General features: G+C 52.6%; 1 protein-coding gene across 13 annotated transcripts in view; it reads left to right on the plus strand.

Annotated features, from left to right (window-relative positions):
* CEP164 (centrosomal protein 164) overlaps positions 1 to 16,435 on the plus strand; it is a 59,282-nt gene extending 42,847 nt beyond the window's left edge. For 10 of the 13 annotated variants that reach the window (XM_010953486.3, XM_045515635.2, XM_010953489.3 and 7 more), the window contains 19 exons: positions 987 to 1,205; positions 4,458 to 4,589; positions 4,679 to 4,895; positions 5,896 to 5,973; positions 6,235 to 6,363; positions 6,714 to 6,836; positions 7,964 to 8,107; positions 8,550 to 8,633; positions 8,776 to 8,844; positions 9,158 to 9,333; positions 9,730 to 9,856; positions 10,136 to 10,203; positions 10,661 to 10,868; positions 11,690 to 11,797; positions 12,414 to 12,525; positions 12,932 to 13,279; positions 13,930 to 13,996; positions 14,709 to 14,831; positions 15,003 to 16,435. In XM_010953486.3, coding sequence (XP_010951788.2) covers positions 987 to 1,205; positions 4,458 to 4,589; positions 4,679 to 4,895; positions 5,896 to 5,973; positions 6,235 to 6,363; positions 6,714 to 6,836; positions 7,964 to 8,107; positions 8,550 to 8,633; positions 8,776 to 8,844; positions 9,158 to 9,333; positions 9,730 to 9,856; positions 10,136 to 10,203; positions 10,661 to 10,868; positions 11,690 to 11,797; positions 12,414 to 12,525; positions 12,932 to 13,279; positions 13,930 to 13,996; positions 14,709 to 14,831; positions 15,003 to 15,099 — 2,629 coding nt within the window. In that variant the 3' untranslated portion in view covers positions 15,100 to 16,435. Of the gene's footprint in view, positions 1 to 986; positions 1,206 to 4,457; positions 4,590 to 4,678; positions 4,896 to 5,895; positions 5,974 to 6,234; positions 6,364 to 6,713; positions 6,837 to 7,963; positions 8,108 to 8,549; positions 8,634 to 8,775; positions 8,845 to 9,157; positions 9,334 to 9,729; positions 9,857 to 10,135; positions 10,204 to 10,660; positions 10,869 to 11,689; positions 11,798 to 12,413; positions 12,526 to 12,931; positions 13,280 to 13,929; positions 13,997 to 14,622; positions 14,832 to 15,002 lie in introns of all 13 variants that reach the window. The other 3 variants (XM_045515633.2, XM_010953488.3, XM_045515636.2) reach the window with 3 other exon arrangements.
* Positions 16,436 to 24,152: the final 7,717 nt, after the last annotated feature.

The following is a 24,152-nucleotide window of genomic DNA, read 5'->3' on the forward strand; positions in this document are numbered from 1 at the left end:
TAATGTAAGATTTAGGGACATGGGAATGCAGACACATCCTGGCCTTTAGGAAAGCCACTCTGGGAGTCAAAATACTTTATCCCACCTATGCTTTCATCGCGTAAAATCTTCTTGGGGTTTCTCTCTGAGTATTTCCTTCAAGAACCAGAATACAAGCCACATAACAACCTCACTACTTTACGTACCTCTGTAACTGATACCATTGTTCTGTATCTTACCACCCACCTGAGGCATCCAAGTTAGTCCTGAATTTCTTTTACCTGTTTCCAAACATTGAATTCACACTAAGATGAAATTGTGGCATCATCGTGGGGATGTGGAGCCTGGCCAGCATTCTGGTTATGCTCTTGCTACTCTCTGGCTTCAGGAAGGGTCTCCTGCCTGCCTCCCTCAGCAGCATGGGAGGAGGGTTTCCCATTTTTGGACCTCCATGCACTATTCTAGGTTTCAGGGCTTGCAGACATGCTGCTGCTCTTGCTGGCTCATATGCATTGGCCTCGGTTCAGTTTGGGAGTCAGAGAGCGGCCTCTGGGGACTTCCCAAGCTGTTGGCATGAGCCTCCAGTAGCAGGCAGAGCCCTGGTGAGGAGACAGAAACGGGGCCATGAGCCACTCTGGGGAGGAATCCATGAGGGATAGAGCTTCACTCTTTCTTCTGCTGCCAGCTCTTGGGCCACAGCTTCGGGGGTTCGCCTCAGGCCACAACCTGCCAGGTTCCCTGAGAGCCTCCTGTGGACCACCCTCCTCCCCAGGCTCTCAGGGCCTGGGATGGCCAAGGTAGGGCTTGTCCTATAGAACAAATGCTGTCTGTGTCTTCGAGAGGGGAGCCTTGCTTCCACCCTTGGGTGACCTGATTTGCATTTATGATTCCTGACCCTGGGCCCTCTGTCAGGGTTCTGTGTGTGATGTTCTGTATCTGTGTAAGTCCTGGTACCAAATGGCAGGTGGATGGTAAACCTAGTGAAATGCTGTTCTCCCCCTTGGTAGGCGATTTGCGGAGCCTGCGGCTTCCCCTCCTTCCTCTGAGCAGCCCTCAGAGGCCGCACTGAAGGCCATGGAAGAGGCAGTGGCCCAAGAACTTGAACAAGACCGGAGGCGGCTCCTGGAGTCCAAGCGAGAGAAGATGCAGCGGCTGCGGGAGAAGCTGTGGCGGGAGGAGGAGGAGGAGGTCCTCCAGCTTCACCAGCAGAAAGAGAAATCGCTCAGGTCCTGCCCCCCAACCCCCTGAGCCTGGCTGCCTGGGCCTCACAGTGGCACCCTCCTCCTGCCCTGGCGGCCCCTCCAGGACCCCTGCTCGGTGGCCCACGTGGAGGAGCTGGCTCCCAGGCCAAGGCTCTTGCCTGTCCCCTTTTGGGGAGGGAGTTGGGAGGCGTGATAATGAGGGAGTAGCTAACGTTCTTTGAGAGATTACACTGATCCACGTGCTTTATGTCTATGTTCGTTTAGTTTAGGCCTCAAAACGGCCCTTATGAAGTGTTGTCATCAGCCCTGCTTCGTAGAATCTATAATACAGACGGAGAAACTGAGGCACAGAAAGGTTAAATAGCTTGTCCAAGGTCCTGGGACTCAGAAGCAGCAGAGCCCAGATGAACCCAGGCAGCTTGTCTCTGGGGCCCATTTTCTTGACTACATCGTCCTCTCTCTTGGGAGTCAGGGCCCTGCTGGGACCCAGTGAGGTGGGTAGGGGCCACATGGTATGGTGTGAAGTGCTTTTGCTCCGGATCCAGAAGATTCTATTTGGGTTCCTACTCTCTGAGTTGCTGGCTGGGAGGCCGTTGACAAACAACATTTAAGCCTGGGCTGGGCTTCTGCGTATGTGACTGTGTGTATATGTGCTCAAGTTTTATTTTTATAAGAAAAGGCACTTCAGGGCTGGCATAGCAGCTCCACAGAGTCACCAGGTCCCCGGACTTCTTTAATCTCCCTGCCTTCATTAGTGCTGGGTTTTACTCTCAGAGTCTCTTTACAGGCCAGTATAGCTGCTGGGTCTCCAACCATTGTATCTGTGTTCCGGCAGGAAGAATAGGGGCACCTTCTAGTGCTTTCAGTCCCTTTGAAGGCGCTTTTCTGGAAACTTTACCCAGTAACTTCTGCTTATTCTTTAAAGGTGTTTCTCTGGAAACTTGACCCAGTAATTTCCACTTATATCTCACCCCTGGTTGCAAAGAGTGACTGGGAAATGTAGTCCTTTAGCTGATCCTCTGTACCTGATAGAATAAAATCAGGGTTCGCTTAGTAAAGAAAAATGGGAGAATGGATATTGAGATGGTAATAAGCACTCTCTATTACATTCCCAGGATAGGAAAGGACCTACAAAAAGATGTTAATGTATTTCACTTACTCGGCAGTTAAAGGCTAAATCTTGTCCTCTTAGACTAAACACCCAAAAGTAGTAGAGACTTATTATTTTTATAGCACACATGGCAAAGAGCATATAAAATATTTTGCTTAATTTAGAGAAAGTAACAGAAAACTAACACCCAGCTACCCAGAGGGTTGGGGTAATCTCTCAGTGGCCCTCTCAGTCTGCTGACCCAGGGTCCATCCTTGTATCACCCCTCCTGGATCCCCTGCCAGGGAGCATCCCAAAGAGCAGATCTTCCTCCTCTTCCAGCCAACTGAAACTTGGGGCAGGAGCCCATCCATACAGGGTGCCACTCAGCTCACCTTGAGAGGCAGTGCCTAGGAGGAGTCCTGGTGGTGTTTCCCTGCTGGTGTGCCAGGCTCCTCTCTCTCCCTGGCCACCCTGAGCTTGGCTGACTGTGCTTTCTGTCCCTCCCCAAACCCCTCAACTCCAGAAGGGCACAGCCCTCCTAGGTTGTGGTGAAGACTAGCATGCCAGAAGTGTCTGACTCAGGTCCTGAAACACAGTAGTTTCTCAATAAATGGTGGCTCTTGACTGTATTTTCAGTTGAAATCAGTACAGTTTCGGCACTCTTGACTAAGTGTTCTCTCCTTGCTTGGCTGTCTTCAAAATAGTTTATCGTGAGAACCCTGTTTCTGTTTACACATGAGCCTTTCTGAGGGGTGGGGCCTCCTCTCTGCTGGGAAACTTCCCCTTGGTAGAAATTTCTGGAAGCCAAAGCTGACGTTGTTGCAAATATTTCTCGAATGAGAAGGCAGGCAGGGAAGACAGGCAGGCTGACCCTTAGTTTCTTTAGTTATAAAACAAAAAGATTGAGTTTAGTTGTAAGATGAGAGAGTTGTAAAATGCAGGACTTAACCTGTAAAGACCCTTTCAGCTCTACCATTCTGTGGTGCTACGTGTAAAATTTAGCCACAGGACCGAGAGAAAGGGCTTCTGGGAAATCTAGAAGGAAGGATTTTTACTTAGCTCAAATTTTCTGTCATAATGGAAGAGAGTGGTAGTGCTGATAACTTGAAGTAGAAAACGATCCTAAATCTTTTTTAGCTTTGGAATTCACTGCAGAGGCTTTTCAAAGAAATTACCTTCTGAATCATGTTTTTCTCAGGCTTGGGTTTCCTGGGTGCACAGCACACAGCCCCTGATCATGTAGGGGCTGCGGGAGGGGGGCGTGGTATGTGTAAGCAGAGGGTTGACGTATCTGCTTGGAATGAGATGGTTACCATCGTTGGTCTGTAAGTAAGACACCCTTCATGGAAAAAGCTTGCTTACGGTTTGGGCCTGGGCAATAACTGTTGGAATGCAACAAACATTTATGGAGTACCTACGTCATATCTGCTACTGTGTTTGGCACTTGGGATATAACAGATTTTAAGACAAGATTCTTTGTCTGGAGAAGCTCCCAGACTTGTAAGGAAAACACATAGAAAAGAATTACGATGCAGTATGATGCATGGCACAGAGTGGCATGCGTAAGAAAGGGCCTCCCATAAAGCGTGGAGAACGGAAAGGTAATTGATAAACTTGGGGGGAGTTGGAAAGCCTTGTCTAAGAGGAGGGAGCTGGGTGTTGAACAATGAACATGGGTTCGTCAGGTAGAAAAGGGAATTCTGGGGGAGGGGGGGAACCAGCATGAACAAAGACCAAGAGGCAGGGAAAAGGGTGGTGGGATTTAGAAGCAGTGGCTCAGCTGACCGGCTGACGTGGCTGGAGCAGCCTGTCGGGTGGGGAGTGAACAGGTGCAGAACCAGAGCTGGGTTAGGCTCAGACTGGATCCGGCCTTGAGTGAGTGCCGTGCCAAGGTGGACCTGTAGACAGAGGAGAGCCTTTGGAAAAAATGTGTTCTGGGACCAAGGAGCCTGCAATCCGCTTCCTGTGGCAAAGGGCAGGTGGGGTTCATAGCCCCTCTTTCCCCTGGGTGGTATTAAAGGGAGGCTGCAGGACCTGGAGGCTGAGGTTGGACTTGACTTGAAGACTTCGGAGGCTTCACTGGCAGGCTCTGGGCTTTTGTAGGCCAGGAGCCAGGGATGATGAGTAGAAGAGGGTAGACCTTGTGATCCCTCCAGCGAGCTTAGCTTGTCTTTGCTTGGCAGTTCCCTGAAGGAGCAGCTGCAGAGAGCCACTGAGGAAGAGGAGACCCGGATGAGAGAGCAGGAAAGCCAGAGGCTGTCCCGGCTCCGCGCCCAGGTCCAGTCCAGCATGGGAGCAGATGAGGACCAAATCAGGTGAGCGCCGACTGTGGGCTGCCCAGCCCCGCGGAGGCTCCCCTACTACCCGAGTGCCCAGGCCCACAGCTGTCCCCTTGTCTGCCCAGGGCTGAGCAAGAGGCTTCCCTGCAGAGGCTGAGAGAAGAGCTGGAGGCTCTGCAGAAGGCTGAGAGGGCCAGCTTGGAGCAGAGAAACAAGCAGACGCTGGAGCAGCTCAGGGACGAGATGGAGGCTTTGGAGAAGAGAGAGCAGGCTGCCCTGACAGCGGAGAAGGAGAGGGCGTTACAGCAGCTGAGGGAGCAGCTGGAAGGGGAGAGAAAAGAAGTGAGCATGTAGATGGGAACCTCCCCCTGGCCCTGATGTGTCCTTGGGCTGCCGGGGAGGGCCTGAGCCCTGCGGGAGGGGAAGAGCCAGCCTCGGGCGCGCTAGGCTGGGAGCCGGCCGGGCGGTGAGACGGTGGGCCCACTGTTTGGGCCCATGTCCCTTGTGGACCCGGCGTGTCTCGGGGCAGGTGCCGCCCTGATCGCCAGGGCGTAGTGGAGGGCGCTGCACGGTCCACAGGCTCCCTCTGGGGCCCATGGGGCCAGCAGCAGCTGTGTTGTCAATGGCAGGGAGGAAGTTTGAGGGGACAAGGCCCGTGGATTTGGAAAGATTTAATGACCTAAAGAACTTAAACTGACCAAAGGTCTTGAGACAAAAGCGCCCTGTGCCTGCCCTTGTCCCTGAGGGGCAGCTGTGATCACCTCTTAAGTCTCCCTTCTCCTCCAGCCCCACGGAGTGTGCCCTCAGAGGGAGAGGCTAGCACACTTAGCGGAGTTTTTTCTCTTTTGTCCTTACTCCCTGTTCCTCCAATTCGATGGTCTGTCTCTAGGGAAGAAGCTGAAGTAAGTAATAGTCAGGCCATGTGGAACTTTTGGTGATAGGTGGAGCTTCAGCTCGTAGGCCGCGAGAGCCTGCAGCGAGGCCGGGGGAGAACGCCATTGTAGCGCACGTGCGCCGGGAGGTGCTGCCGAGACCTCCAGGCCTCCCTGGCTTGTCCTTGCTCACAGGCTGGAGTGTCACCTGTGAACCTGTGGCCGAGCCCAGAGGCGGTGGGTGGAAGCCGTAATTGAGGCTTATAAAAAGCCCCTCCACTCTGGCCTTCACATCCCTGTTTGTTTGCTAGTTACAGACTTGAGGGACTGAGTTATCTCAGAGGAACAAAGATGTGCCTGTGGTTCCCCTTGGCCCTGGGGCTCGAGGGGTGTTTGGGGTAGTCTTCCTGGCTCATCAGAGCCCGGCCAGCCTGCCCTGTGCCCCTCAAACGCCCTTTGTTGCGTCCCAGGCAGTGGCAGCGCTGGAGAGGGAGCACCAGGAGGAGCTGGAGCGGCTCTCTTCCTCCCTGGTGGCCAAGCACAGAGAGGTGAGGTGTGGTGGCCCTGGCCTGCGGGGCAGAGCCTGGGCATCCTGGCCCAGGGTGGGTATGAGCCTTGAGAACCCCCTTCATGGCTGGGCTGGTCGGCCGAAGACCTCCCCCCCTCACCCCGTCCCTGCCCCTAGGGAAGGAGCCTCCCTCTCCCGCAGCCCCATGGAGATGGGTAGGGGCCCCTGGGGAGCGGGTGCCCCTCGGCTGCTCTGCAGTGCCCTCTGAGGGTCACGCTCCCCTGGGCTGGGGTCTCCTCAGGTGGTCTCCAGTCTCCAGAAGAAGATAGAGGAGGCTCAACGGAAAGAGGAGGCCCAGCTGCAGGAGAGCCTTGGGCGGGCGGAGCAGAGGGCTCAGAAGGTTCGCCACGTGCTCGAGTACGAGCACGAGGTAGATGCTGCCCCGCTGCCTCCAGCCTGTGTGCCCCTGTCCTGCACGCTCTGTCCTGGCCCGCGGGCCCCTGCTTTGCTTCAGATAGTTCAGCCGGGGTTAGGACTTCTGGGTCCATTTTTATGCCTTAGTTCCTTCGAGGCCCCCATGCCCTGTACGTGAGTGGGGAGGGGGTGCTGGATGTGGCTGTGGCTGTCTCGTGTTGTGTGTGTGATGTGGACGTGGTGGGCGTGCAGGGATGCTGGGGAGGCGGGTGTATGTTGTTTGCATGTGAGACCTTCGAGTGCTTCATTCCCCGGGTGCTGCTCCACCCTGTCCTACATGTCGCATCCCTGCCACTTGCCCTGCAGCTCAGTGGCCTCCTGAGAGAGAAGCGCCAGGAGGTGGAACGGGAACATGAGAGGAGGATGGACAAGATGAAGGAGGAGCACCAGCACGTGGTGGCCGAGGCCAGACAGCAGTACGAAGCCGAGGTGACTTGGCCGCGTGCCCTGGCACGTGTGCGCACGTGCACACGCACAGACACCCCGGGGCCCTTCCCCGCTTGCTGGAGGGCCTGGGAAGGGGACGGACTGTTGTCGGGGTGGTGGGAGGCTTTCTTCTCTGACACCCTGCAGCAGGGAAATCATGTTTTGCCGTTTTACTAAAGCGTTAGCTGAGGAGTGGTTGCTCCCCAGAGGCCTGCACTTTGCTCTCATGGTAATAATAGCTGATGTGTATTGAGCTTGTCCTGTGTGCCAGGCCCTCTCCTGGGCTCTTCAGCGGTATTCACTCATCTAGTCCTCACGGCACCTGTAGGGCGCACGGACTATCGTTATCTCCATTTTAAAAATGAGGGAACAAGGACTCGGGGAGCGTGAGCAGCTCTCCCAGGCCCCTCCCGGCCAGTAAGCAGAGGAGCTAGGATTCATGCCAGGCTGAGTCCAAAGCCTTTAATTTTAGCCACCCAACACCATGCCACCAGGGTTTATTGAAGTCCCAGGACACTGAGAAGTAGGCTGGATATTATCTGCCCACCTTTGGCCTTGGGTGGGCAAGTTCAGTGGCTTGCGTGGGCCTGACAGCTTGCTCACTCTAGGGGTGAGCGAGGGGGAGGGATGGAGGCTGACTTGAGCCCAGAGCCGAACCTCTGCCCAGGGACTCTAGGCTGCTGCTCCAGGAACTGGAGCCAGTATCCCTGACTCTGTATAGTCTCGCCCGGGGCAGGAGTAGCGGCCCGTGATGCAAGGTTGTTGGCTCCTTTCCCAAGCCACTCCTGCCCTTGCTGAAAGATAGTGATAATTTCGTAACGATCTCGCTTCCCTTAAGGAAGGAGGGCTGTACGTGTGGGGGCAGTAGGAGAGGCAGGCTCCCACCGGGGATATTTGCTCAGGACGTCTCACCAGGGTCTGCGTCAGCGCAGAGAGGGGCTATAGGCTTTCTGGGGGTGGGACTGTGCCATCCTGGGCGCTCTCCTGCTTCCCTCCAAGAGACGGCCTTAGGGGGCCGTTGGGGTCCCTGATCCTACTGTCCTAAGGCTGCAGGGTGGGGGTGGGGCTGTGGTTTTAGGAGTGTGAGGGGCCAATGTGGTTTCCCACCAGTGGCTCCACCCTCTGCGTAGGAGAGGAAGCAGCGGGCTGAACTCCTGGGGCACCTGATGGGGGAGCTGGAGCGCCTGCGCAGGGCCCACGAACGGGAGTTGGAGACCGTGAGGCAGGAGCAGGACCGGCAGCTCGAGGACCTGCGGCGGCGGCACCGGGAGCAGGTGGGGTCTTTGGACAGTCCCTTGGGTCCCACCAGCTCTGACACCTCCACACAGGGTAGAAAAGTGCTGGGGGCGGGCACTGCGGCAGCAGCAGGAAGGAGCCCAACAGCTTGGGGTGGGGGATGTCTCTTGCAGGCCATCCCCAAGCCAGGGCATCTTTGCTCCTTTGTTTTCTGGGCCAGGGAGCATTCCTGGGATTGGAGGAGGAGGTCAGCTCTTCTAGGGCCTTGGGGTTGGTGCCTTTGCCTCTCCTTGCCCCCGCTGAAATGACCAAGGTGTGGTGCTTTGTGGGGAGGCCATGGGGACAAATGGGGGAGCCCAGCCGGCTTGGAGCACGTGGTATGGCGTGGTGGGTCAGGAGCCCCTCCTGCCCTCCCGTGCCTCAGCTCAGGCCTATGCCCTTTCTACACACACCTTTCTCTCCACCTACACTTCTGTGCAGGAAAGGAAGCTCCAAGATTTAGAGGTGGAACTTGAAACCAGAACCAAAGATGTCAAGGCCAGATTGGCTCAGCTGGATATCCAGGTGCGGGAGTAGGGGCGGAGGACGGGCTCTCAGGCGCCCTGGACCTTGGAGTCAGCTCCCCCAGGAGAGCATGGGCCTTCCTGCCCCTTAGACCTGGGGCCCCGAGACGGCCACACAGCCTGGTCCTTTCCTTCCCTCATAGGAGGAGGCGGCCCAGAAGGAGAAGCAGCAGCTCCTCGATGTGCAGAGGCAGGTTGCGCTGGAGAATGAGGTCTGTTTGCCTCTCCTGTCCTCCCTTCTCTGTCTCCCCCACCCCCATTTCTGACTTCCTCCCCACCACCCTTTATTCAGGGCATTAGGCTCCCAGTTTCCACAAACAGCACCGCAGTGTGGGGCCCTCTTGGGGGGGGGGGTGCTGTGGTGGGGGAAGGGGCCAGAACCTCCTGGCGCAGACACAGGCCTTAGTGGGCCTGGTCCCACCCTCTCTCCAGCGCTCTTCCGGCTTCTCAGTCATCTGGTGCTGCCTGCTCCCTGCCTCCCCCTACCACGTTTCCGGGTGTGTCTATCTTTCCTTCTGTCCCCAGAAAGCCACCACCACCCATCAGCACCTGGAGGAGGCGAAGAAGGAGCACACCCACCTGTTGGAGTCAAACCGGAAGCTCCAAAAAATTCTTGATGAGCTTCAGGCCCGCAAGTTGGAGCTGGAGTCCCAGGTGGATCTGCTGCAGACCCAGAGTCAGAGGCTGCAGAAGCACATCAGGTGGTCTGGGCCCCTGCACTTAGCCCCCCTTGCTGCCTCCCACCTGCCCTTGGTCCTCTGCCGCTCCTGGGCCCTGTCTGCCCGCCGCCCAGTTAACAGGCTGAGGTGGGGTCAGGCAGAGGGGCTGCCTGCTACATTTGGTAGGGAGTGGGTGGGGGACTGGGGTGTTAAGAGGCCGTGAATAGCCTAGGGGGCCCTGGTTTACCATTCACACTCACACCCAGCCCTGCCTCAAGGTCTTTGACAGGAGCAAGGGATGAGATGGTCCATCTCTGGAGATGCCCTCCCCACCCCCCGCCACCGCCTCCCGTCAGGAGTCCTGACTGTGTGCTGCCCGGCCTGCTTCATCATAGGACCCTGCCTCACACCCATCCCCACTTCCGTTTCCCACTTCAGTGACCTGGAGGCCGAAGCTCAGAGGAAGCAGCACTTGTTGAAAGAGCCGGCAGTAGAGGAGAGCAGTGCTTCCCCACGTTCCGAGCCAGATCTCCACATTGAGGACCTGAGGAAATCCTTAGGGACAGTAAGCTTCTCTGTGCCTTGGGAGGGTCAGGGTGGCTGGGCCCTGGCCAGGCTCCGGGAGGGGTCCTGGCTCTGCTCTGTATGGGACCTTAGCATCCTATTCATATCATTCCTAGTCTTCCTTCTCCATCCATCAGATTATCTCTCTGTAAGTGAGTCGTGCCCTGCCCGACGGCCGGCAGAGCCATTTCCGTGTCTAGGCCACTAGAGGGGGCTTTGGGGTCCTTGGCGCCTGTAGTGTGTCTGATGTTACAGTCATTGGATCTTTTCTGGTCCTTAGAACCAGCCTAAAGAGGTAGCCTTTTCTCTCCCTGAGAGCAAGGAGGAGACCGACTTGTCCTTGGACGGGTGAGTTCCAATAACCTATCTTATTTTGGGTTGAGGATGCCAGGAAGGGGTGTGTGAGTGCCTACATCACAGAGCTGGGGTGGACTGAAATGTGACAGTGGTCACCAGTGGGGCCTGGGTCAGGGCAGGGGTTCTGAGAGACAGGAATGTATTCTGACAAGCCCAGAAGGCAACCACTGTGACCATGGGGCCTCTAGAAGGACAGCCAGACACTCCCATGAGCCTGACCCTCCAGCATGCTGTGTCCATGGTCACAGGGTGGGAGGACTCAGTGTAGCACGCTGCACACTGTGGGTGTTCAGTGGTGGCGTCCTCATGCTGCCCGGCCCCCTGGCCCCACCGCCTAGTCTGTGCTCAGGACGGGCATTTGCTGTGGAAGTAGTTGTGACCCACAGCAGGGGTTCCCAGAGCGTGTGTCTCCCCCTCCCAATCCCTGCCCTGGCCTGTCCTCCCACAGCGTCCGGCATTACCTCTCTGCTGAGGGGATGGCTCTGCGCAGCGCCAAGGAGTTCCTGGTGCAGCAGACACGCTCCATGCGGCGGCGGCAGACGGCTCTGAAAGCGGCCCAGCAGCACTGGCGCCACGAACTGGCCAGCGCTCAGGAGGCGGCCAGAGACCCCCCAGGCACCAAGGCCCTGGAGGACGTGTGCAAGAACCTGGAGGAGGTCAGGAGCCCGGAGCACTCCCCCTGGGCTTGCCCGCGGTTGGTCCTCCTGGGGACTCCACCAGAGTGGCCATGTAGGCCTGAGGTCCCTGGAAGTCTTGAGATGCAGATGGTGTATTTCCACGAGGATGGAAGCACCTTACATCTACGTGGCAGTGCAGTGTGAGGAATGGAATGCTGTCTCTAACAGGAAGTCATTTGGTCCTCACAAGAGCCGTAAGGTGGTATCATTCCCGTTTTCTAGGTGAAGAGGACGGGTAAGATTTTTACAGCTCCACATCGCTTGTCCATTCTATCACACACAAGACTTTGTTCACAAGTGAGAATCTTCTGAGCACACTGAGTTCTCTGTTTTCCTTCTTATACCTTAATTTGCAGTGAAAAGCAGAGACTTGGTGGTTATTATTAGTGCCATTTGAGGGTCTTGGCAGAAGATCATGTCTGGTCCCTTAGAATTCTCATGGTGCTCAGAGCTGATGAGGGGGCTGAGGCCTTGTGGCCCCTAAACCTGGCTTTGAGGGCGGCAGAGGGCAAGAGGCTGGTACATGCAGAGGGGCAGCCTTCCCAGGGACATCTGCTGCATCTTCCTGGTGATGATGGTGATAGTTGTGGTAGTTGGAACAGTGATGACAATAGGGCTAGGCATGTAGCAGACTCTGTCTCATCTAATTCTCACGACCCCTGTGAAAAGTATTTTTCTTTTTCAGATGAGCATTCAGACTGAGAAGTAATTTGTTCACGATCACCCAGCCAATAAGCGGCCGAACTGGGACTCCCGCATCTGTGTGGTTAGTCACCATCATTCTCCCCTTTCTCCCTCAGGAGACCAGGCACCTGGATGAGATGAGGTCGGCCATGCGGAAAGGCCACAACCTGCTGAAGAAGAAAGAGGAGAAGCTTCATCAGCTGGAGTCCTCTCTCCGGGAAGAGGTACGGCCCAGCACAGCCACGGCGTCCCTCTTCTGTTCCTGGGATTCGGTTGGGTTCTTTGGTCCTGTGTTGGGGGAGCCAGGCCGCTAGGGCCCAGGATTGACAGGAGATAGGGCTCCTGGGCTGGTGAACAAATCTGGGAGCTTAGCTATCTGGGCCGAGTGCGCCTGAGCGGACCTGGAGCCACTTGCTGTAGGTGCTTGAGAGCGGAGTGGCCCCTGCCCTACCCATGCCCTGGTGCCTGAGAAGTGTGGCCCAGCTGTCAGGCTTAGACACTCCTAGAAGGTTTCCCAACCTTCCCTGGGACCTTGAAGACTTTACCTTGGATGCCTGAGGTGTGGGTGCGGCAGAAGGGAAGCTTAGGTGGAGAGACACTATGGGGGAAGGGTAGGGAGTCTGGTGCCAGTGGCCCTACTGCTCCTCTTAGGCGGTTGACTTCTCTTAGCCTCGCCTCCCTCCTGCCTCCCCTGCAAGGCAGCCTGTATGACATGCTTCTCCCAGAACCGTGGGTCCAAAGAGCCTACCCACCAAGTCCTCAGCCCTCACATGTCACAAGGGCAACGGGCAGAAAGCCACAGGGCAAGCGCCAGGACTAACTGCACCTTCCACCTGCCAGGCTTCAGAAGAGGACACGCTCAGAGGCCCCCCCACCAAGAAGGTGACCTTTGACCTCAGCGACCTGGAAGACCCGAGCAGCGACAGTTCCGAATCCTGGCCCCTGCCTCACAGTGAGTGGTAGGGGAGGACCCCAGTCTCCAGGGAGAGGAAGGAGCAGAGATGTGGCCCCCTTCATGCCGCCCGGCCTGGGTGGGCCTCTGGGAGCTAGTGCTCAGGGGATGCTTTAGGTGGGAGTGAACTCATTCTGGGTTTGCCAGCACACCCAGCCCAAAGCTCAGGGAAAGCCTCATGACCGTGCAGAGCACCCACAGTGAGAGGACTGTCCCTCTCAGCCGCTCCTGGCTGCAGCGGAGGGGAGGGCCTGGTCCCTGAGAGGCTCATTCTCACGGCCAGTGATACAGATGCGCTGGGGCTTTTGTCTGGAGGAACAAAGGGGCGGGCCCCTGGGACACACAGTACCAGCTGAGCCTGGGGCCAGTCCAGGGCCCTGAACCTGAGATCCTTTCTCCCTTCCAGTCGGCCCGACCCTGCATCCCACCTTTCCCCACAAGATCCACTACCTGAGCAGCTCCCTGCAGCGGATCAGCAGCCAGCTCAACGGGGTCCTCAGCGTGCTGGGCAGCCTGAACACCCAGCCACTACCCCCGCTCCTCACCTCCACGCCCGCGCCACTCCCTCCCCGGGCCTCCAGGAGCACCCCCACTGTCCCCTGCCCCCCCTCGGCTCGGGTCTCAGCCTTGTCCTCGGATACCCCCATGTCCACCCAGTGGGCCTGGGACCCGGGGCTGGGCCCTAGGCTCTCTTCCTCCGTGGCTCAGACTGTGGACGACTTCCTGGTGGAGAAGTGGCACAAGTATTTTCCAAGTAAGCCTCCCCGCCTTCCTCCTCTGCCTACCCTTTGTCCCCCAGCTTTGACAGGAACCATAGTCCATTGACTGGGGTCTGTGGGTCCTTGGGAAGACCTTGCTGGGCACTGGAGGCCCTATGGGTCATGATGGTTTACCTAATGGGGCCCTTATGATGGATTCTAGAGCTCAGCAGAACTCAGAAGGTCCCTGTTGTCATCATCATGATTGCTGCCATCTTGTGTGTTATGGGCCAGGCCTTTTATATATGGTTTTTCATTTAGTCTCTATGATATTTATCCCCACCTTACAGATGAGGTAACTGTAATATGCTCCAGGATACCCAGGAAGTGAGCAGCAGACTGGGTTTTGACCTTATGTCTGCTTATAACCCCTTGGCTACATGTGGCCTCCCCTGGTCTCATAGCCCTGCTAAGGAATGTGAAAAGCCATAAAAACAGTTATTTGAAGGAAAAAGTTGCACCTCCTTGTCCCAACCCAAGTTTAAGCTTTAGAAATAGGTAGGACAGGTGCTGTCTGTCATGTCTCTCACCTCCAACCACAGAAATTTTTCCTGTTTCTGTCTGGGGGGAGGCAGGAAGTAGCTGGCTGGGTCTGGCTCAGCTGAACCACTGCCCGTTTCTGAACGATTCCCTTCCACTTTTCTAGCTGGCATCCCGTTCCTCAGCAGCAGCCCTGCCCCGCTGGAGAACAGGCTGGGATACGTGTCTGCCAGGTAAGCCTCCCCATGGGCTCAGGGTGGAGCCGTCTGGTCGTCGCTCAGAGGGGCTAGGCAGACCCCCAGTCCACCCAGCTGCCTGGGTCTGTGGTACCCCACATCCTCCCACCTAACCAGAGAAAAGTCCACACCACCGCAGTCCCAGTGCGGGCCGGACTGGCCTGATCTGGTCCAGCCCCATGAGGAAGCACTGGGGGGAGAAATTGGCCCCAGGTGCCACCCTGCCCCTTCTGGCCCTGGAGTAGGGCTTTCGTCTCTGCCACTGAGCTCTTTGTCTGCTTCACACGGCTCCCTTCTCCCCCTCGGCCCGCCGAGCAGCATCTGGAGCGAGAGGGGGCGCCCCGTGGGGGAGACAGATGGGCAATTAAACCTGTTATTAATTTCCCATTCATCTTATTCCTTGCCAAATGTATCCCCCAACCACAAGTACAACCCCCCTCACCCTTTGGCCAGTTCAGGAGCTAATGCAGGGAAGGTATGTGAGTTGGCCAAGAGGAAAGCCTGCGTGGAAGAGACTGGCTGGGACTGGGCAGATGTGGGAGCTTCCCTGGCAGGAGCGTTCACCTGGGGTGGGGGTTGGTCCCCCCCACTTCCCTTTCGGGAACTGATGCTCATTGTTGCAGAGGGGCCTTCTGCCCGTGGAGGGAGCTTTGCCTGGTCGAGGAGCCCCCTCCCTCCGGCACTGCTGCCTCCTCTCCCCTCTCCTCAGTGAGCAGCTCCGCTGCCTGCAGCGCTCCCATTCCCAAGTCCCCCAGGTGGGCAGCACCAACTTCCAGGACATGATGGAGGCTAACCGAAAGTGGCTGGAACGCTACAGGAGTGACCCCAAGTCGTATCCTTTTAGCTGCTTCCCAAACCCCAGTCCCTTCCTGATGTAAAATGCCAGGTGGCTGCAGGACTTGTATGTGGGCCCTGGGTGGTCCAAGGAGGATCCTGTTCAACCTTAGACCCTTGCCTGGCTGTGCTCAGCTGACTGCAGAGTTTTCCTTCACCTTGTGGCCAGACATCTCTTCTCCTCGGTGCCCAAGCCCACAGCCAGCTCCGGCTTCCTGCAGCTGGGCCTGGATGAGAACAGCAGACTGAAGGTGTATCACTACTGAGGCCCGGAGCCAGGCGCCCGCGTGGGGCAGCCTGGCCTCTCCTGCACCAGACCAGGTGCCCGAGGAGCTGCCTGCACTTTAACTCCCTCGGATAAAGCATTCTCCTGTCCCCTCTGCTGCTCGCCTCACCCAACTTAGCGGAACCATAGAGGCCAAGGCTAGAACGACCGGAAACAGTAAGCTGCCCCTGTGACCGCGTAACACAGCTCAGGCTGCTGTGTGCAGACTTCGGGAAGCTCCTGCGTGGACCTGGCAACACTGCTGTGGGGCAGCAGGGACCGGGGCACCTTAAGGAGAAGGAAGTGGCACTGAAAGAGCTTCCTTCACAGGCCAGGGGACTCCCTTCAGAGCAGAGTTGGTCTCTCGGGGCTGCTGGGCCTGCCTGGGGCTCCCACGGTTGTGTGTGCAGTCCTTAATTCAGAACAAAGCGCCCCAGCCTGTCTGTACCCTGGGAACAGGCCTATCTCTCTAATACCTCAGCTGTGTAGCCATCTGACCCTTTTCCTTTTTTTAAATGTCCCCTTTCTTGAGCGCTCTGTCTCTCCTTTTGACTATCTCAGGACTAGGCCCAGAGCCCTGGGGGAGGTTGCTGGAGCTTGGCTGCATGTCTTCCCCCTCCTGGCACTGGGCTATCCTCAGGAGCCCTCCCTTTCCCTTCCCTGGGGCTCCTCCCCAGACCCATCCCAGCTTGATTCTCAGGGCTCAAGCACCCAACCTTCAGGAAGCCAACAAGCCGTAGGACAAGACTGGCATGGCTTCTGGTCCTCATCTTGGTTGTCTCTTCCTGGACCACCTTTGATACATTCATGGGTTCTTGTTTCCGTCTGTTCTTTCTAACTGTGCCACCCCCCACCCCATCCCCAAGCTTGGAGACTTGTTGTGGAGGCGGCGAGGGGCCGGGCCTGGGCCTGGCCTCGGCGGGGAGGGCGCTTGTGCCAGTTGGCACTGTGTCAGTGACAGCAGCTCCCCCTCCCCTCAGGGGGCTCCTCGGGGGGACTTGCAGGGGATGTTCTCTGACATCTGCCCCATTGTTTACATAAAACGCCCCCATTTTTCTTGCCTTGAGAGCTGTGGGGTTGCCCTTGCCTCTCCAATGCAAAGCAGCCAACTCTACCACCCCACCCCTCGTCTCTGTCATGGAATAAGAAACTAAGATCCAGTTAGCCTGTTTACCCCGCAGATACGTTTTAGGCTTCGGTCTACCATGTAGAACATCCTTTTTGTATTTGGTTCATGCTGCGTGCTTTGGGACTAACTCATGTGTTACAGCTAACTCTGGTGACCGTCTTGTGTTTTCTACATCAATTAAATCTCTTCAGGTCCATTTGCTACCAGGCAGTTGTGTGAATGTGTCTCCTTCTCTTTGAAGGCCTTTGCCTCCTTCCTCTTAAGAATAGAGGAAAGAAAATTAATATTCATGGAACGTCTAGGGATCAGGTCTAATCACAGCAAACCTGTGATAGAGATTGTCAGCTGTTTCTGTGGATGAGAAAACCAAGGCAAAGCGATCTTTAAGGGCCTGAGGTTCTGGAGAAAGAAGCTGGGCTCCCTACAAAGACGGGACCTCACACTCCATCCCTGTGCCCCCAGAGCTCCCCGGCCTTCTGTCTCTCCCAACCCCACACCCCGCTGCCGGAGACTCACTACCATTTCCCAAAGGCCACTTGGCATTGCTTACTCCATGCAGACAAATGAGAGCTAAGCCCCCTGGAAGTCCCAAGCTGGCAAAGTTGGGATTTTTTTTTCCTGCTCCAGCAGTGTGAACAGCCTGCGTAGTCTTGGATTTATAATAACAAAATTGCTAGAACCGCCACCTGAGAAGGCACATTTTCATGGACTTGCTTAAGAAAACCAATTTAAAGACAAAACGCACAAACGAAGTCAGCCTCCTCTGTGTCCCAGTGTCTGAGCCGCTTTGAGGAAGGGGAGCCTGTGGATGGCTTGTTCGGCCCACTCGGCCCTTACACGGGGGAAATAGCCTAGAGAGATGATGTGAGTGGCTAGCGTTACAGTCTGTGTGTGGCAGACATGAGACCAGATCTGAGCTGTCCTGACTCCTAGCCTGGAGCGTCAGGGAAGAGTATTTTCAAAAGGATACTCACTTTGAAGAGACTCTGTGTTCACATCTCAATATTCAGATGGTACAAAAGTCAGTCCATCCATGGGCTTCTTGATGGTAATGAATGTACCAGTTCTTTCGAGAGATTTTATGCGAATATAAGAAAAAAAAGAGACTGTTTTGAGTCTCTTCCCTTTTACTGGTGGGGTAAGGGTCATTCCTACCATAGGCTCAGATGGTTTTCCAAAGCTCTTTTGTGAGACGTTCATTGCCTGATTTCTTAAGCAACGTTGGGCGTGGTAATAGCCCCCTGACCACAAAAACTCCCACACAGAATGGCAGTGCAGGGAGTGGGGAAAGAACCCTGGCCTCAGGACCCCGGGTTTATTGTTGGCTTTGGCACCTACAAGCTCTGGGATCAGAGTAAATCCTTTCTGGGCCCATGTCTGCCCTGGTCAAAACCCTGAAGCCCAAATCCACACTCCAGCGATGACGCTGGAGGGCGGCCTAGGCTTCAGTGACTCTGAGGGGTCTGCCTTGGGTAGGGTGCTGCCGGCATCCAGAGACAGGCTGGAACACCTCCGGTGGCCTAAAATAGGGCTCAGGTGCAGAGGGGTGCTGGTAGGGGGGGTTGCCTGTCCCACCAGCAGCTTCTTCAGGGGAGGTGGGGAAGTGATGGTTAAAAATTATAGTATCTGCCATCACCAGAGCTGATGAATTGGAAATTCATCCTTTCCTCTTGTATCTCCAACCTACTTCGGCCTCTCCCATTGGCTTTGCCATCTCTAGCAGGTATGTACACAGAGGGCCTACTGAAGGGCAGTGTGACACTGTTTGCCAGGATGGAGGAGAGGGATGTCTGCTCTTTGGGGTCCTGCTCAGGTTTAAAGGTGGAGGAGGTGTGAATCAAACAAAAGTTCCCACTTTAGCCTCTCTGTGCCTCAGTTTTCTCATCTGTAAAATGGGGCTAATAGCAGTGACTATCCCATAAAGTGGTTGTGAAGATTAAAGAAGTCCATTCATATAAAGTTCTCAGGACAGTGATGCATAGTAAGGGGAATGATGTCATCAGGATGGTGCTGTAGGGTGTTCCTGACTTTCCTCCCTGCTCAAGAGAACCATTTGTGGATGGACACCTCAGAGAACCCTAGAGCCCAGCAGTGAGGCTGGAGCAACCCCTGTACCTCAGAGACTGAGACAGACCACCTTAGGACGGTAAGAGGAGCAACTGCATGCTGACCGCATAGTCCCTCCCCTAGGCCAGCTCATCTTCAAACCGAGAGGTCTCCCCTGAGCCTATGGGCCCCCGGAGGGAAAAGAACACCCAGTGGTGACATCCAGCATGCCCAGCACTGCGAGTCACTTCATGGGAGCCCTCACTCTGGTTTCACCCCACTGGGATCGCAGGGGACTCTGCAGGGCTCAACCGCTGGGAATCTGATCGTGATGGAGAAGCAGGAGGGGCTTCCAGCCCTCAGTCTTGGCAGCCCAGATTCCTACCTGGAGAGCCCAAGTAATAGTCCCAGCCTGTGGCTTTGCTCAGCTGCAGAACCAAGTCGACGGTGCAGCGTGACCAGGGAACTTAGTGGGGTGCAGGTCTGCAGGACTCAGGTCCTCAAATGAGGAGTTTTGCCAGCCCTGGAGCCTGGTCGGCTCACTTCCAGGCAGAAGAGCTGAGTCATAGCCACGCCAACTGTGAAGTGTGCCTCCCAGCCCCTCCCGACCAAAAAGCCTACTCTGGAACATCTGGGAGTTGGCAGGAGTGGGCCTCCCAGGCAGGTGAACAGACACAGCCCTATCCGTTGGGTTTGGCTCCTGAGCCATCTAACGGGAATGGCTGCCGAGAACACGTAGAGACATGCAGCCCATTCAGCAAAGCTCGACCTGAGAGGCAGGTGGGCAGAACTGCCTGCCGTCAGAGCAAAGCTAGTGGCCCTGTCGGGCCAGGGAACTTGGGGCATAGGTTGGCCTGAGTCAAGGCCACAATGAGCCTTAATGGCCTTGGAGCTATTCTCCCACTGCCCCCGGGAGAGAAAGTAATTCATAGTCCCCCTTACCGCTGAGTGCAGCCTTTATCCCACCTGCCCAGGGACGCTGACTAGAGCACACTGGAAGCTGTGTGGCCCATCCCACAGCACTGCTTACAGTGGCATTTGGACGGGGAGCACATCCCATGGCTTCCCCTGTCTGCAGAGCAAAACTGGTGGCTCACCGACCAGGATATTCAGTATGCGCTCTTACCTGCTTTAGGTCCCCAGATGAGCCATGCAGGCCCTGGGGCCCATCCTGCTGCCCTCACCAGGGCAGGGGTGCTCATTCAGAGCCCCACCTACTGCTGGGTATTGCACCGAGTCCCAACTAAGTAGGAAGCCTAACCACAGAATTCAGGCAACCACAGAGCTCATCTATAGCCTCACTTGGTTAGGGAACCAAGCCAGCAGTCTTACCCAACTGTTCTTAGCCAGTCACACCCGCCTCCGACCTCAGAGCTTAAACAGCTGCCTCACACAAAAACAGACCCTAGCAGCAGGCCCCACCCGCCCGAGGATGTTACCAGCAGACACATCCAGAAACCCAAACTGAGCTGACAGGTGAAGAACTGTCTCTGCCAAAGCAAACCTGCGAAGTCTGGAAGAAGAGACTACTTGCAGATGGGAAGATACCAACACATGGACTCCAGGATCATGAAAAATCAGATAAATATGACACCACTGAAGGAAACCAATAAAACTCGAATAACTGACCCGAGAGAAACGGAGGCCTATGATCTGTCAGACAAAGAATTCAGAGTAATGCTCTTATAGAAGTTTAGTGAACTATGAGAACACACAGGTGGCTAAATGGAATTAGGAAAACAAGGCATGAACAAAACAGGGTCAGCAAAGAAATAGACACCATCAAAAAAGAAAAAAAATCCTAGCGCTGAAAAATACAATAACTGCAGAATTCAGTAGAGAGAGAGAAAGCAGACTCAATCGTGCAGCGAACTGAATCAGTAACTTGGAAGACAGGAAATTTGAAATTGTCCAGAGGAGCAAAAAGGAAAAAGTAAAGAAAACCTATGTAACTTATGGGACACAATGAAAAAAGAATATTCTCATTATAGGAATTCTGGAAGGAGAAAAAGAGAAAGGGACACAAAGTATATTTAAAGCAATAATGGCTGGAAACTTCCCAAACCTGAGGATAGAAACAGACTTCCAGATCCAACAGAACCCAAACAGGTTGAGCCTGAATAGGGCTACGTGGAGACACATTATAATTAAATTGTCAAAAGTCACAGACAAAGAATTTTAAAAGCAGCAAGAGAAAAGAGAAGATACAAACCAGGGAACCCCCATAAGACTGTTGGCAAATTTCTCAATAGAAACTTTTCAGGTCAGGAGAGAATGGGATGATGTATTCAAAATATTGAAAGAAAGAAAACTGTCAATCAGCAGTACTGTCTGTACCCGGTGAAGCTGTCCTTCAGAAATGAAGGAGGGATAAAGACTTCACAAACAAAAGCTGAGGGAATTCATCACCACTAGCCCTGCCTTACAAGAAAGGTTTGAGGGAGTTCTCTGAGTGGAAATAAAAGGATTCTAATTAACATCATAAAAATATAAGAAGGCAGTGTAAAACTCAGTGGTAAGAGGAAATATACAAAGTTAGATTCAGTAATACGGTAATGGTGGTGCATAATTCACTTACAACTCTAGTTTAAAAGTTTAAAAAAAGTAGTAAAAATGACCATAACTACAATAATCTTTTGTTACAGTGTAAAATATATAAGTTGTAACAATAATCTAAAATGTGAGGGGGAGGAGAAGTAAAAGTGTAAAGCTTAGGAATTCTATTGAAGTTAAAGTTATTAGTTTAAATAGGGTGTTATAATTTTAAAATCTTTTACATAAGCCTCATGGTAACCACAAGGGAAAAACCTATAGCAATTACACAAAAGAACATAAGGAATTCAAAGCATTGTGATACCTCAAGACATCAAAACACACACACACACACACACACAACAGGATAAGAAACAGGAATAACAAATCTACAAAACAGCCAGAAAACAGTTCACAAAATGGGAATAGCAAGTCCCTACTTATCAATAATTACTTTAAATGTAAACAGATTGAACTCTCCAATCAAAAGAGATAGAATGGCTGAATGGGTAAAAAAATTAGATCCGATGAATGATATGCTGCCTACAAGAGACTCACTTCAGCCTTAAGGACACATAGATTGAGGCTGAAGGGATGGCAAAATGTTGCAAGCAAATTGTAACAACAACAACAACATCAACAACAAAAGCAGAGGTAGCTATACTTATCAGACAAAATGGACTTTAAACTTAAAATGGTAAAAAGAGACCAAGAAGATCATTATATAATGATCAAGGGGCCAATATATCAATATTTACATGCCCAATGTTGGAGCACCTAAATACATAAAGCAAAAGCCAAGACCTAAAAGGAGAAATAAACAGCAAGACAATAATAGTTGGGGACTTCAATACTACACTCTCAACGATGAATAGATCTTCTAGACAGAGAATCAGTAACAGTGGATTTGAACACGGCTATGGACCAAGTGGCCCTAATAGCCATACACCGATGCTCTGTCACAACCCTAACCCTAACCCTAACCCTAATCCTAACCTCATGTGCATATGGAGGATTTTCTAGGATGGACCGTATTTTAGGCCGCAAAACAAGTCTTAGCAAATTCAAGGAGACTGAAATCATACCAAGTATCTTCTCTGACCACGAGAGTACAAAACGAGAAAGCAGTCAGAAGAAAAATGGAACACTCACAAATATGTGGAAGTTAAACAACACTCTCCTGAACAACCAGTGGAGCAAAGAAGAAATTAAAAGGGAAAAAAAGTGAAAACAGAAACACAACAGACCAAAACTTATGGAATCCAGCAAAAGCAGTTCTAAGGAGGAAGTTCATAGCAATAAATGCCTACATTAAGAAGCAAGAGCAAGCCCAAATAAACAGCCTAACTCTATGCGTTAAGAAGCCGGGGCCGGGGTAGGGGTGGGGGGACGAGGAGGGGATAAAAAAACAAACTGAGCCTAAAGTTAGAAGGAAGTAAATAATAAAGATCATAGCAGGAACAAATGAGACAGGGAACAGGAAAATAATAAAGGTTGACCCAACTAAGAATTGGTTCTTTAAAATGATAAACAAAATTAACAAATCTTTAGCTAGACTAACCAAGGAAAAAGAGAACCCAAATCAAAATTATAAATGAAAAAGGAGGCATTACCATTGATTCCACACAAATACAAAGGATCCTAACAGGCTGCTATGAGCAACTATCCACCAACTAGCTGGACAACCTAGAAGGAATGGAAGAGTTCTTAGAAACATACAAACTTCCAAGGCTGAATCAGAAAGAAGGCAAACCAGTTACTAGCAAGGAGGTTGAATCAGTAATAAAAAATCTCCTAATGAAGAATTACCTTTTGATCCAGCAATCCTGCTTCTAGTTATATACCCCAGAGAATTGAAAGCAGGGACTCAAACATGGACAATGTGCATAGCAGCAGTATTCATAATTCACAAAAGGAAAACAACCCAAGCGTCCATCAATAAGTGTATGGGACAAAGAAATAATGTACGGTATACATACAATGGAATACTATTCAGCCTTATAAAGAACTGAAATTCTGACACATGCTTCAACATGGGTGAACCATGGAAGCATGCTGAGTGAAGTAACCTAAATGAAAAAGAAATACTGTGTGATTCCACTTACATGAGGAACCTAGACTAGTCCCATTAATAGAGACAGACACAGAATTGTGGCTGCCAGAGGCCGGGTGGAGAGTGCAGAGGAATTAGTGCTTAATGGGTATAGAGTTTTTGTTTGGAAGATAAAAAGTTCTGGGAAAGGATAGTAATAATGTTGCACAACATTGCAAATGTACTTAATGTCACTGAATTGTACACTTAAAAATGGTTTGAATGATCAATTACAAGAGGAAAACTGGAAAATTCACAAATTCGTGGAGATTAAACAACACACTACTGAGCAACAAAGGGTCAATGAAGAAATCAGGTGAGAAAAAAAAAAAAAAAAAAAAAACCCCAAAAAACCTTGAGGCAAATGAAAAGGGAAACAAAGTACCAAAATTTATAGGATGCAGCAAAAGCAATTCTAAGAGGGAAGTTGGCAAAATCCAATATTCATTTATGATAAAAACTCTCAACAAAGTGGGTATAGAGGAAACATACCTCAACACAGTAAAGGCCATGTAAGACAAACCCACAAATTAACATCATATGTAATAGTGAAAAGCTGAAAGCTTTTCCTCTAAGATCAAGAACAGGACAAGCATGCCCACCCCCACCGCTTCTATTCAACATAATATTGGAAGTTCTAGGCAGAGCAATTAGGCAAGAAAAAGAAATAAAAGGCTTCCAAATTGGAAAGGAAGAGGTAAAACCATCACTATTTGCAGATAATAATGATACTGTATGTAGAAAATCCTAAAGACTCTACCAAAAAACTGTTAGAACTAACAAATTCAGTAAAGTTGCAGGATACAAAATCGGTTGTGTTTCCATACACTAACAAACTATCAGAAAGAGAAATTAAGAAGGCAACCCCACTTGCAATTGCATCGAAAAATAAAATACCTAGGAATACATTTAACCAAGGAGGTAAAAGATGTACTCTGAAAACTATTAAGATGCTGATGGAAGAAACTGAAGAAGGTACAAATCAATGGGCAGGTATTTTGTGCTTATGGATTGGAAGAATTAATCCTGTTAAAATATCAATACGGCCCAAAGAAATCTACAGATTCAATACAGTCCTTATCAAAATTCCAATGGCATTGTTTTTTGCAGAAATAGAACATACAATCCTAAAATTTGTATGGCCCCACAAAAGACTCCAAATAACTAAAGCAATCTTGAGAAAGAACAATAAAGCTGGAGGCTTCATGCTTCTTGACTTCAAACTGTATTAACAAACTACATTAATCAAAACAAT

Source organism: Camelus bactrianus, chromosome 33, assembly GCF_048773025.1.
Source record: "Camelus bactrianus isolate YW-2024 breed Bactrian camel chromosome 33, ASM4877302v1, whole genome shotgun sequence".
Lineage (NCBI taxonomy): Eukaryota > Metazoa > Chordata > Mammalia > Artiodactyla > Camelidae > Camelus > Camelus bactrianus.